Source organism: Vombatus ursinus, unplaced genomic scaffold, assembly GCF_900497805.2.
Source record: "Vombatus ursinus unplaced genomic scaffold, bare-nosed wombat genome assembly UNPS02014807.1, whole genome shotgun sequence".
Taxonomy (NCBI): Eukaryota; Metazoa; Chordata; class Mammalia; order Diprotodontia; family Vombatidae; genus Vombatus; species Vombatus ursinus.
This window is the reverse complement of record NW_020954585.1, coordinates 32920274-32933909: the sequence shown is the minus strand read 5'-3', so window position 1 is coordinate 32933909 and position 13636 is coordinate 32920274. Positions and strand designations below refer to the sequence as shown.

The 13636-nt window shown below is 37.0% G+C and overlaps 1 protein-coding gene across 2 annotated transcripts in view; it reads right to left on the bottom strand.

The window, feature by feature from the left end:
• Positions 1-597: 597 nt before the first annotated feature.
• Positions 598-13636, bottom strand: part of LOC114052418 (zinc finger protein 474-like) — a 71514-nt gene continuing 58475 nt past the window's right edge. For both annotated transcript variants that reach the window (XM_027875010.1, XM_027875011.1), the window contains 2 exons: positions 3521-3701; positions 598-764 (listed from right to left, as the gene is read on the bottom strand). In XM_027875010.1, coding sequence (XP_027730811.1) covers positions 613-764; positions 3521-3701 — 333 coding nt within the window. In that variant the 3' untranslated portion in view covers positions 598-612. The remainder of the gene's footprint in view (positions 765-3520; positions 3702-13636) is intronic.

The following is a 13636-nucleotide window of genomic DNA, read 5'->3' as shown; positions in this document are numbered from 1 at the left end:
CCTCTTCTGTTCAATTAACATTTGTTTTTTGGACCCAGAAAGGGGAAAGTAGCAGAATAATTCAGGAGAACAGAGAGGTTAGGAAGGGAAGGGGATCCAAGTTTCACTGGGACTGAGAAATAGCCTCTAGGAGCACTGGAACCCTACCACTGCCCACATAGCTCTTTTCAGCTACATAATGACTTTCACTCATGAGGTAAAGTCTTGTTCGTGAAAAAGTCAATGAAGGAAATGACAGGTATCGATTCCCATGTTTCCTGTGGAAGCTAAAGTCAGTATTATGCTGAATAACAACACCTTTGTAATGTTAAATGACAAAGTGGGGAAATATATCCCCAAACATGCCTGTGCCAAGAATTATCACTGAAGTCTACACAATCAATTAAGAGCAAAAAAGAGAGTATTCATGGTAGCTTGGTTAAAAACATTAATGAATGGGGACCATGCCTTGATGGACTTCAGCCATGCCTCTGTATCTACCACTCCCAATTCCCTCTTATTTTATCAGCCTCTGAACCTGTTATCCCACTTTATCTCCCATTTACCTCCCCTTCCCACCATGATTTTCAAATGGGATTAAATTCTGTAACACTTTGGTTGTGAGAGAAGGCTTTACTTGGCTGTTTTAGGTTTACAGGACCGCTGGTGGACGACTAGTCTGTCTGGCAGGAAGGTACGCCCACAGTTATCACATGGAACCAACTGGTTCTGGGCACTTGTCCAGGCAGCTTCATTTATAGCATCTAGATCATAGTAGCCTTTGGCTGAAAAGTCAAAAAGGGGCAGGGGAGAAAAAAAGATCAGTTTTCATTCTGGAGAATCATATTCAACTCTTTATGGAAAATATTTTCAGGAAATACCTGTTCACTGAGCCTTTTTAACCAAATCATATTGCTTTTGCAAAATGTCCCAAGGGCTAAATAAAGCTAACTATGGACCAGGGCACTTACCCAGATGCCTTAAAGAAAGGGGAAAAGCCTGTGGTAAGTGTTCTTGGTTTTAATTATTAACATCTCTCTTTTTTTTAAACATAATCATCATGCAAATATTACTTTTTGTACTGCTTTCAGGAGATACTTAATAAATTCTTATGAGCTTACCAAAGGAGAGGAGCATAAGTCTTCAGATTACTCTCCTGTCATATTACTTCAGAGCATTTTGAGGAAACCAGCATTTCCAGCTAAGAGTGAGTTTCAAGCTGGTTTTCATCCTAAAACCTTAGCTCTTTTTATCTTGAAAGTAATGTGGAAGCATTCCAAGCAGAATAGCTAAGCTACTAAACAGAAGATTTCCTTAAATGTACATCCACACATAGTATTTAGATCATATAACCTTCATTGATGGAACATAAAAAAAATACACATAGCTTATTTTAGAGAAACAATGTGAGATTCCGTGTCAGCAAAAGGACCTTAAAAAGAAGAGCTTAAATGCAATATGACTGACTACCTTGTAACTGTAAGCAAATGGACCACTTTTAAATAAATTTTTAATGTGGAATTTTATATACATTATATATGTTAGATAGCTTCTGTCTCAGATATAGCATATATCTCTTCATTAAGGCTTCAGATTATTTAAAAATGATTCATATCTAATAGTTCATGTGAACACAGAAAACTTTAGATCTCATAATATCTTTGTTCCCAATAAGCAGGTAACTTTCAGCACAACAGTTTTTTCTCTCATGGCTCAGGCAACTGCCTTGTTCTGTGAAGAAAATGAATGTGTTTTTTGAGTACCTTGAAAAGCCACTTTTAAAAAATGGGATTAACTTTCTCTTTACCCAGATCAGTTTTAATCCAAACACAAAACATCCTGTAAGCAGTATAATCATTTTTGTTCAGTGATACTATATGGAAGCATCACTGAAAAGGGTTTACATAATTTTGGAGAAGGCTTTGCATAGACCTAACAGATTGGGACCATGTGTCTGGTTGCGGCTGGGTGAGCGGACTATGTCACCTTTGAGACTGAAGTCTTAAGTGGTGGGAATTCATAGCATGAAGGTTCTTTGATTAAGAAAAAGGGATGTCAGCAATGATAGAAATGGGGCAGCACAAATCGAGAGGGAAACTTAAGAGAAATGCAGTCACAATGATCTTCCTGTCTAACCAGCATGCAAATGATTTCACAGTGATCCATCCTAGGTTTTAGAGTAAATTATTTCCATCCCAACTCCCAGAAACATGAAAGTTTTGCTCATGCAGAGAAGGGGATGTAGAGTGGTGAGCAGAGAGGAAGAAACAAATTTAGGAAAAGAAGACTGCTAAATGTGATGGTGGTTAGCAGTCTAAATAGGCTCCATGTGTACACAAATGCTGTCATCTTTTGTTCTTTTTACCTCCTTTTATGCTCACACCTGGGCAGCTAAGTGGTGCAATGGTTAGACCTCTGGGCTCAGAATCAGGAAGTCTCATCTTGAGTTCCAATTTGGCCTCAGACACTTATTAGATGTGTGGCCCTGGACAAGTAACTTAACCCTGTTTGCCTAAGTTTCCTTATCTGTAAAATGAGCTGGAGAAGGAAATGGCAAACCACTCTATCTTTGCCAAGAAAATCCCAAATAGTGTCATAAAGAGTCGAACAAGACTTAAAAGACTCAGCAAAAGCAACATAATACACATGTACACACATACATATACACACTCACACACATATGTATTGCACATATATATACACACATGTATACATATTTGTGAGTGTATGTATATGTGTTTGTCTTCAAGGAAGAGACTATGTATAATTTTTGCCTGGAAATGTCTACAATTCTATCATGAGAGTCAATACTTGGCACCACAGGGGACTACGAAACTCTCTGCACCATTCCTGGAAGGAGTTTGAAGAATTAGTCCAGCCCCTGCATCAAACTAAGAACCAGACAGTGTGATCTCGTTAGAGAAGTGCCGTGAGACAATTTCTGTGCTTGTGCTAGGGGAATGTGTTCTTAACCACGTTAGATAAACATGAGGGTCTCTGTGAGCACTAAGGTATATCCCCATTCTTGAAGACGTTGCCTTATGGTAACATAATAAAAATAATACCTCCTCTTTGTATAATACTTCAAGGTTTATAAAGTACTTTTCTCATAATAATTGTATAGGGGGCATAGTATAAGTTTTATTTTCTCCATTTTTCGATGAGGAAATAGGTTTAGAGGGGTTGCACAGCTAGGTCTGAGCTGGAGATATTTTACATTTCAGATGCCACTTTTAAAAGCTATATAAAATGATCCTTAAGTAAGGTCATGTAAAACAGGTGATATATATATATCCCATTCCTCTCTCCTCAAGTTTAGCCTTGAGCAGAAAATGTCTGTTCTTTTTGAAGGCAAGTTTTTTTGAAATTGCACTTTGACAAGTTTTTTCCCTTTAACAGTGTCCAAGATTAAAAATGTTGATTTTAGAATTATGAACAAATAAGAAAAAAGTATGAATAAAGAGTATTCTCACATTTTAGGAAAGATGGAAAGAACTCTTTTGTCTATATAACTCCACCCTTGTCTTCCCCAGTAGCTTACCTCCAATGGTTCTGACTTCTGTTTTTTTCGGTTCTGGTCTCCGTAACTCTTTAGGCAACAAATTGTTTTCATTATGCCATTTTTTCAGACACTGTGGCTCATGGATACTGATGGACTTAGTTCCAAATTCACGACCACAAATGTAACAAATAATTGTTGGTGGTTGTCTTTTCACTGGGGGCTGCAAGAATAGAAAACTTGTTATGATGCAATTCAGGTTTTGAAATACATTTACCAGGTGTAATTTAGTTTGTGTAGCACCTTTCTTTAAGTTACACTACATTAAATTCTGTGGTCCATTTGGATTTCTCACAGAAGACATTCAGACTGTGAGATTTCAATTTATTGTAAGGTTAAGGACAAAAAGCATTGCTCCAAAAGGGTTTAGAGGGTGTTTTCTTTCATGTCAATGACCAATTTAGTTTGAAGTACCCTGGTTTTGATTTGCTTGAAAAACTGAATAGTTGTGACGACATTCAATCAATTGCACTTGAGCAAAGATTTGTGAAATTCAGGACACAAATTCCACAGTGTGAGAGGGCATGATTGTGATTGCACAATTTAAAAAAATAATATTTCATTTTTTCCTAATTACATGTAAAAACAATTTTTGACATTCAATTTTTTTTTAAAAAAATTGAGTTCCAAATTTTCTCTTTATCTTTCTCACCTCCCCCCACCCTAAGATGGTAAGTAATTTGATATAGGTAATAAATAAATTAAATAAATACAAATATACACTAAACATAGCTAGTAACACATTTTAAAAACTAAGTCAATATATTGCCTGCAAGAATCTTTACATACAGATTAGTGACTCCCATTTCAATTTGAGATTGATACTACTGCTGTACAAGGTTTGGATCCATAGTTAACTAGCAGTTTGTAACCTCTGCTCACCTAAGCAGAATCACTACAGGCTTTTGACTTCTTGGCATGCCCCATGTCAAGACAGTCCAAGTCAAATGGAGAGTAAAGTTAATAGTCACATAATGCAGGCAAAAAATTATTTGAGGGAAAAAGTCCCTACTTAATTAAGCTGATACATAGGCCAAATTGGAAAACTGATCCACTCTCCACTTTCCTTTCCTTCTGCAATCACATTATAGATCTTCCAAAAGATGAATTTGAAGAACTTTTTTAAAAATCCAGTGATAAAAAACGTGAAAACAAGAGGGGCAAAAGAAAAAGAATTGTAAACTAAAGTGATTAGAAGCCAAAGTGAGAGAACACTAAAAGTCTTTCTTCTTAAAAAAAATTTTGTAACAATAATTTTACAATTTTTACATGTCAATTTGTTTGCAAGATTATTGAGATACAGATAGATCAGTTAGACATAAAGAAGCAACTTTCCTTTTGGAGAACAATTATTTTTATTAAATTTCTTTATCAAAAAGAATGAGCCAAATGCAAGGAAAGAATAGTGTGTTCATGAATAATGACATTCATGCCATATTGTCAAAGATTTCTTTGTTAGGAAAAGTTAAAAAGAGTATAAGCAGACACAGAGCCCAGGAAGTTTATACAGAAAAATAAAAGCGGATGTGAAAGAAAATACCATAAAAGGCTAATGTGATCTATGTTATATTTTCCAAGGCTAGATCCATGCATTATATTAGGTGAACTGCAGCTGAACTTGGAACCTGTTTCATATTTTTGAGTTCTGAACATCCTAACTCCTAAGTCATGCTCTAGGGAACTATATGCAATTCAGTCCCAACTGCTGTAGAGAACATAACCCATCCAGTCTGGACTAAGATAAGAACACATTGTATTTCTCATCAATTTCATGACTGTCAGTCAGAAGCTCAGTCATTTTCAACTTGGGGCTATTGTGACTTTGCCAGCTGCCAAGGTTTTAGTCCCCAGCCTCTCCCTCCAGTACTTTCAAAAACACATGGGCATGTGTGAACAGGGAACACAGCAAAAGTGGGAGGGATTGTAACTCTAGCCAGAAGCCACATCAAGCCTTTTTCTCCTAGTGTGCAGTCTCTTGATTCTTTGGGATATGTCATTACAGACAGGGCCAAGGGAAATGAAAGTTTGGGGTGTGGGGGAAGTTGATAAGAGCAGGGAAATTAGATCTTTACTGTGCTTTGCTCATAGCTTGCCAAGGCATAGAAAGTGCAATCCAAAGAAGGCAGAGGGAAAGTCTCTAAAATTTAACTAATGTAAAGTTACTGCAGAACAAAGGATTATATTGAAAGTGTCAAAATTTCATATTATATTTAAGAAGTTCTATGAAGCTTTCATGACAGGGGTGAGAATGCCTAAAAATATCATTATTCCAGAATCTGCATAAGCTTGATTTCCTAGGTCACAGGTGTGAATCAAACCAACAGATGAAATATGATACCCTTACACACAGAAACCTATTATTTCTGCTCACAGGTTTTTTCTTTTGTTCTGTCAACTACTGGGCATGTTCTGGTTAGCCAGAATAAGAAAAGAGGGACCTGAAAACTCTAGGGAGAGCATATACATATAAACACACACATATGTACATATATACTCACATATATACATATATGTGTATATGTATGTACATATATACTTCTATAAACTTGGGCCCACTTGTTCTTCATATGTTTTTAATTCTTTCAGTAGCCGCTGCTGCTAATTACCATTTATATTATTTAAACAACGTTTTTCTTATTAATTGTCCTGCTTTATACTGCTAAGAAATGCTAGAATTCATTCTCTTAGGTAAGATTTGTGCAATATAAAATAAAGGAGATATTCAGCAATTTTCTGGTGAATATAGTGGATGGTAAACCTAGTTTGTCCTGAATTACCCAATTTGGCTGTCTATGCTACCCCAAAAACCCCACTAATTGTCAACTCCCTACAATGTTTTGGATTGTATAAACTCAATCACAATGCAGTAATACTAATAATGACTAATATTTATATAGCTTGTTAAATTTTGCAAAACACTGGAACATATCATTTGAGCTACAAAACAACATTGGAAAACAGGTGCCTTTATTATCTTAATTTGTATACAGATGAGGCAACTAAAGTTGAAAAAACATTAAATGACCTGTTAACAGTCACATAGCTAATATCTCAGGTCTAGCACTCTATCCACTTTACCACATTGTCTACTAGTAATTACTATGGAAACAGGCCATTACCTAAATACTAAACATAGTTCAATGGTGGGGCCCTAGGAAATACCACTCCTATTCTACCAACAAGCCTCAGGACTTGCTTTGATGACATTTCTTAAGTATGTTTTGTGCCACCACTTCCTCTTGGCTTCCTGGGTTCCCTACCACCCAAGAGATGGTACAGTCACTTCTATTCACTCCAAGTCATTGTTCCCTGAAAATAGTATGTAACCCTTCTATAGGAGTCTTTAGTTTTACCACATACTACAAAGAATTATATGCTTGCTGGTGGGAGATGTATTTAACAAATTAAAGGGAAAATTTTAGAACATAATAAGAGCTTATAAAACTCATGCCTCTAAGAGAATCAGGGAAACATAATCTGCATCACATTTTTGTCTCAAGTGTGTGTTTGTACTTGTGCACATCACTTCTGAGCCTAGCTATTAAATGGTGAGCCAGGATTGTGAATAATCAAGTCCCATAATGGAATTGGCCTTACCAGCACTGAAAAATGCTTGTCCCAAACATAATTTCCTTGGGTGGGACACATGTAGGGAATAGATGACAGCAGTATACTCAAGCAGCTGCTGCATGAGGAGTAAGTGAGGCAACCACAACAAGGAGGGAATGGGAAAAGCACATCTTCAGACAATGAACTACAGCTGTGGCCTATTGCAAAGGAGCAAAGGGAGACCAAACAGTCTTGGATATAGCTCTCAGTCATGCTGTGATGTCAGGGTCGCTTCAGGATGATTTTGAGGCTAGGAAGAGATTAACAAAGAGTAAGAGAATGGTAAATAGTATCTGTAGCCAAGGACCCAAGAAAACTCCTTCATGTGTAGATATTCAGTGAATCATGGATCAGCCATCTCAGACACACCCACACAACCAAGTAGCAGTCACTCTTAGTAAACAGTTTAACTTTCAAAACTTCCAAATATGAAAGATGCCAATGTCATTTGCACACGTGTTATACATTAGCCATTCATGGTCAGTCCTATGCATAGGTAAAGTAGGCCTCTCATCTATTGTGATTTGAAGGTTATTACAAAGATCTGTCTGCCCTGAAATACCATACTAGTCTGATTATCGTTTGTACTTCCTGCTCTACTCCTCTACATCTCCACCAGCCCCCGCCAAAGCTCAGTCATTCCTGAGTATGGCTTATAATTGGTTTTGTTTCTGTATATTTTTATATATTTGCATATTCTATATATTTGTATATTCTGTATATTTTGTATTCTACATATTTTATTTCTGTATATATATATATATATCCACATATCCATATTGCATATATGAATATGGTTTTAAAAATTTTTTGTAATCCCCCATGCCTGCCTCAGCTTGGACTACTAGCCTCCTTGGCTTCCTTTAAGTTCCAACTAAAATCCAAACTTCTGTAAAAGTCTTCTCTAATCCCTCAATTCCAGAACATTCCCTGATATTAATTATTTACTGTTTATCCTGTATATAACTTGTTTTGTACATATTTCTTTGCGTGTTATCTCTCCCATTGAATTGTATGCTCCTACAAGGCAGGGACCATCTTTTGCCTTTTTTTATATCCCCATTGCTTTGCATAGTCTCTGGCTTATAAGAGGTACTTAATAAATGTTTATTGATGGATTAATTTAAGCCAGGGGTGGGTAATCTGTGGCCTCGAGGCCACATGTGGCTCTCAAGGTCCTCAAGTGGGGCCCTTTGACTGAATCCAAAGCAAATCTGTTATGTGAAGTTTGGATTTAGTCAAAGGACCACATCTTTAGGGTTTTTTTTTAAATTTATTTTTAGTTTTCAACATTTACTTCCACAAGATTTTGAGTTCCAAGTTTTCTCCCCATCTCATCTCTCCCCCCACCCTGAGATGGCATGTACTCAGTATACCCCTTCCCCTAATCTGCCCTCCTTTCAATCTCTACCCCCCCTTCTCTTATACCCTTCCCCTTCTATTTTCCTGTAAGGCAGGGTAGATTTCTATACCCCATTTCCTGTATTTCTTATTTCCCAGTTGCATGTGAAAACAATTTTTTTTAACATGTGTTTTTAAAACTTTGGGTTTCAAATTCTCTCCCTTCCTCCCTCCCCACACACCCTCATTGAAAAGGCAAGCAACTTGATACAGGTTATACATGTGTAGTCATGCAAAACACTTTCATAGTAGTCATGTTGTGAAAAACTAACTATATTTCCTTTCATCCTATCCCACTCCCATTTATTCTATTCTCTCTTTTGACCCTGTCCCTCCTTAGAAGTGTTTGCTTACCCCCTCCCCCAATCTGCTCTCCTCTCTCTCAAATCCCTGCTCTTTTGTCCCCTTCCCCCCCTATTTTCCTGTAGAGTAAGATAGATTTCCATACCCAATTGAGTGTGTATGTTATTCCCTCCTTAAGTCAAATACTATGAGAATAAGAGTCACTCATTCCCTCTCACCTTCCCCCATTTCCCCTCCACTGTAAAAGTCTTTTCTTGTCTGTTTTATGTGAGATAATTTACTCCCTTCTACCTCTCCCTTTCTCCTTCTCCCAGTATAATCCTCTCTCACCCCTTAATTTTATTCTCCAGATATCACCCCTTCATCTTCAATTCACCCTGTGCCCTCTATCTTTCTATCTATATAGATACATACATACATATAATTTTTACCCTCCAACTACCCTAATACTGACAAAGGTCTCATGAGTTACAGATATCATCTTTCCATGCAGGAATGTAAACAGTTCAACTTTAATAAGTCTCCTATGATTTCTCTTTCCTGTTTACCTCTTCATGTTTCACTTGAGTCTTTTATTTGAAAATCAAATTTTCTATTCAGCTCTAGTCTTTTCATCAAGAATGCTTAAAAGTCCTGTATTTCATTTCTCCCTCTGAAGTATTACACTTAGTTTTATTGGGTAGGCATTCTTGGTTGCAATCCTAGCTTCTTTGCCTTCTGGAATATCATATCTTAAGCCCTTTACTCCTTAGATGTAGAAGCTGCTAAATATTTTGTGATCTTGACAGTGGCTTCATGGTATTTGAATGGTTTCCTTCCAGTTGTTTGCAATATTTTCTCCTTGACCTTGAAGCTCTGGAATTTGGCTATAATATTCCTTAGAGTTTTCATTCTGGGATATCTTTCAGGAGGTGATCAGTGGATTATTTCAATGTCTATTTTACCTTCTTGTTCTAAAATATCAGCAGTTTTCCTTGATAATTTCTTGAAATATGATGTATAGCCTCCCTCTTTTTTTAATCATGGCTTTCAGGTAGTCCAATAATTCTTAAATTCTCTCTTCTGGATCTATTTTCCAGATCAATTGTTTTCCAGCAAGATATTTCATATTCTATTCTATTTTTTCATTCTGTTGACTTTGTTTTTATTGTTTCTTGATGTCTCTTGATGTCTCTCTTAGATTCCACTTGCCTGAATATAATTTTTAAGGAATTGTTTTTAGTGAATTTTTGTACCTTTTTTTCTTCATTAGGCTAATTCTTCTTTTTAAGGAATTCTTTTCTTCAGTTGATTTTTATGCCTTTTTTTTTTTTTTACTATTTGGCCAATTCTATTTTTAAGGTATTATTTTCTTCCATGCCTCCTTTTTTGTGCCTCTTTTACCAAGTTATTAACTCTCTTTTTATAATTTTCTTGCATCATTTCTCATTTCTTTTTCCAACTTTTCCTCTACCTCTTTTACTTGGTTTTAAAAATTCTTTTTGACCTTTTCCTGGAATTCTTGTTGGACTTGTGTTTGATTCACATTTTTCTTTGAGGCTTTGCTTAAAGGTGTTTTGACATAATTATCTTTTTTTTGAGTTTTTGTCTTGATCTTTTTTGTTACCATAGTAGCTTTTTATAGTTAGGTTTTTCTGCTGTTGTTTACTCATTTTTCCAGCCTATTTTACTTTTTATTTCATGTTAAAGTTGGGCTCTTCTCCTGCTGTGCAGGGGGCACTGACCCAAGCTTCAGGTTTTTCATGTTGCTGTTTTCAGAACTGGTTCTGTGGATCTGTAAGATTTCAGTACTTTTAATGTGTATAATCCAAGGAAAGGTGTGGTCACTTTTCTCCTGGTCTGTGCTCTGGTCTTTAGCCAGGAAGGGACCTTATTCCTCTGCAGCTACAAGTACTAGTGCCCCTCTTAGCTCTGGAACTGTGACTAGGTCCCCTGTTTCCCTTTAGTCACAAGTGCTATCACTCCTTTTGACCCTGGAACTGTGACTCAGACCCCAACTCTCCTGTGGCTGCAAGCACTAGTGTTCCTTTCTACTTTGGAACTGAGATCAGTTCCCTCCCTTGTGAGGGACCATAAGCATTCTTCTCTGCCCTGGAACTATGGCTAGGGTCCTGTAGCTACAAACATTAGTGCTTCTCTTCATCCTAGAACTACTATCTAGAATTGTATATAGGCAATTCTGTGAGGGTCCTACACCCAGTGCTAACAAAAGGTCTCTGTAATTTGTTCTGACCACTTGCTTGACACCTTGCTGTCTCTGGGCCAAGAGCTCCAGAAGTTGCTGTTGCTGTTGCTTCTAAAACCTGCTGCTGGTGTTGCCATGGTATAAACTGCCCTCCAGGCCAACCACCGCTCTGGTATTACAAACTTGTCTTGACAACCTCCTAAGTTGTCATAGACTGGAAAAAAATGTCTTATTCTGATCTTCTGTTGGCTCTGCCACTCCAGAATTCAGCTTGAGGTGTTATTTTAAAGTTGTTTGAGGGGAATATTGGGAGAGTTCAGATGAGGTGCTGCCTATATTCTACCATCTTGGCTCTGCCCTGCTTCATTTTTTAAAGCTTCTTCAGTGGACCATTGAATAGGATTGTCATATATCTGTTTGGCTTACATGAGACTGATATTCCTTGACCAGGGAAAGGGGAAATGAAGATGGATGGAGAATTCAAACTAAGTTTGTGGAATTGAGAAGTTAAAGGGGAATAGAGAGAGAGGACCTGCTGCCAATGGAGAGGTGAGCTATGGCTGGAGGTGAAATCTTTGGAATCCTCTAGAACCTAGGGCCATTCCCTCATCTCCTCTAGTGCTTCAAAATGCCTAAATGGCATAACTCCCAGGTATCTAGTGCATCCATCTACTATTCACATATTTCCCCCAAAGGTGAGGGAATGGACCCGGAGTCTAAGTGTGCATATGAGTCACCATCGGTGTCATGATTTTTAAAATATCAGAGAATAATAATGTGCTGCATATGGATCAGACCATGACAAAATTATGACGTAGGTTATGTTTGTCTCTAGTGCCCTGTTATTCACCTTTTCAAGGTCTTCAAGTTTCCTCAGGTGCCCTGGGCCTTTTATTCCACTGGGCTTGACTTGACAAGAGACTAGACTCCTTTGCTCCTAAGCAGTCTTACTATTTGGACCTCCTCTTCTCAGTCCCATCATCTACTTGTCTGTGTCCCATTTTGAGGTCAGTGGACTAATCTGATAAACTAACATCAAAACTGATAATATGCAACATGGTATGGTGCATAGAGATCTGACCTTAGAGTCAAGAAGACTTTAGTACTTTCAAGTCTCTACCTCTAACACATACTGATTGTATGACGTATTGCAATCCTTTTTACTTTTTTATACCCTGGCAGCTCTCTCCCATTATAATTTACAGAGAAGTCGCTGATCTGCTTTGGTGAAAGTTCTACTCTGGGAGCTTCCTATTTCAATAAAATCATGGGTGAACTAAAAAAAAAATCACATTTAGAAGAGGCAGAATAGTATTGTGAAGAAAGCACTAGGCCTGGAGTCAGGAAAAATGAATTCCAGCTCTGATACTTAATAGCTATATATTTAATAATTTAAGTGAGTGACCTCACCCACCCTTCTTTTTCAGATTCCTCACTTGTATGATGATGATAGTAATAATAATATTTAGAGTATATTTCCTCACAGGGTCCTTATGAGAATTAAATGAGACAATGCTTGTAAAATTGCCATATAAAGGTCAGCTATTATTAGTCCACTAGGAGTATTTGAATTTTAATAAGAATTCTAGTAGTAAAAACATATTCATTTATTCATTCATTTAACAAATATTTATTAAACACTTAATATGAAATAATATTTGTAAAATGCTTACCACATATAAATGTTTATTCCCTTCCCTTCCCTTTGCACTGTTAGGTTCAGTTGACAATAAAAAAATATGACATAGTCCCTTAAAGAACTTACACGTATGGATATAGTGGTCAGCTCTCTGTGCTCTCCAGTCTCTTGCCTGTCCTTATAAGCAGAGGGGTTGAAAAAAATACCCTATATCTTTCTCTTTGGTTTTCAGGGGACAGTCTTTCTCCTCTAATCCACTTCCTTCACTCTCTCTCCTCCCCTCTCTAGAGACTGAAGAGGAACTGCCTAGCCTTAAGGCCTACCAGGCAGCCAGACCAGGAGCCAGTCCAGGCTCATAGTCTCAGAACCTAGAAATTCCTAGGTTCTGTTCTGCTTCTGCCTTTGAGAGTTCTCTATAAAAGTTATAGGATAAAGGAGCTTATAAAACATGCACTCAGGTGCTCTCTTTGACCAACAAACCAAGAGTAGTCTTAGCTTACATAATTTAGGGAGATAACCTTTTGGAAAAAAATTAATGCTACATTTTTACTCTATCAAGTAAAATACTATTTTATAATGAACAAAGGTAAATATGACAAGATAATGTATTTTTTACACCTTTCCTTCAATTTTGTGACTATGACTATGTAGTCTCCTATTTTTCTTAAAAAAGCATTTTCAAAAGTCTTTTTTATCTTTTACTCAGATATCCTTTATGTGTATAGAGCATTCCTGTGAATATTTTATAGAGATGTGGGCATGTGGGTTTTAGCCAATGTCATCTTGACCACATCTCTTCAGTAACAATACCATCTATGCGTTTTTCAAATTGTTTAATATTTTCCACTCTCACTTATCTAGAAAACCAATCTCTCAATCCTTTTAAGATTATATTACTTCCAGCATGAATTTCTTCTTTGTGTACTTGATTTCTTCCTCACAATTTAGTCTACTTAAGTGC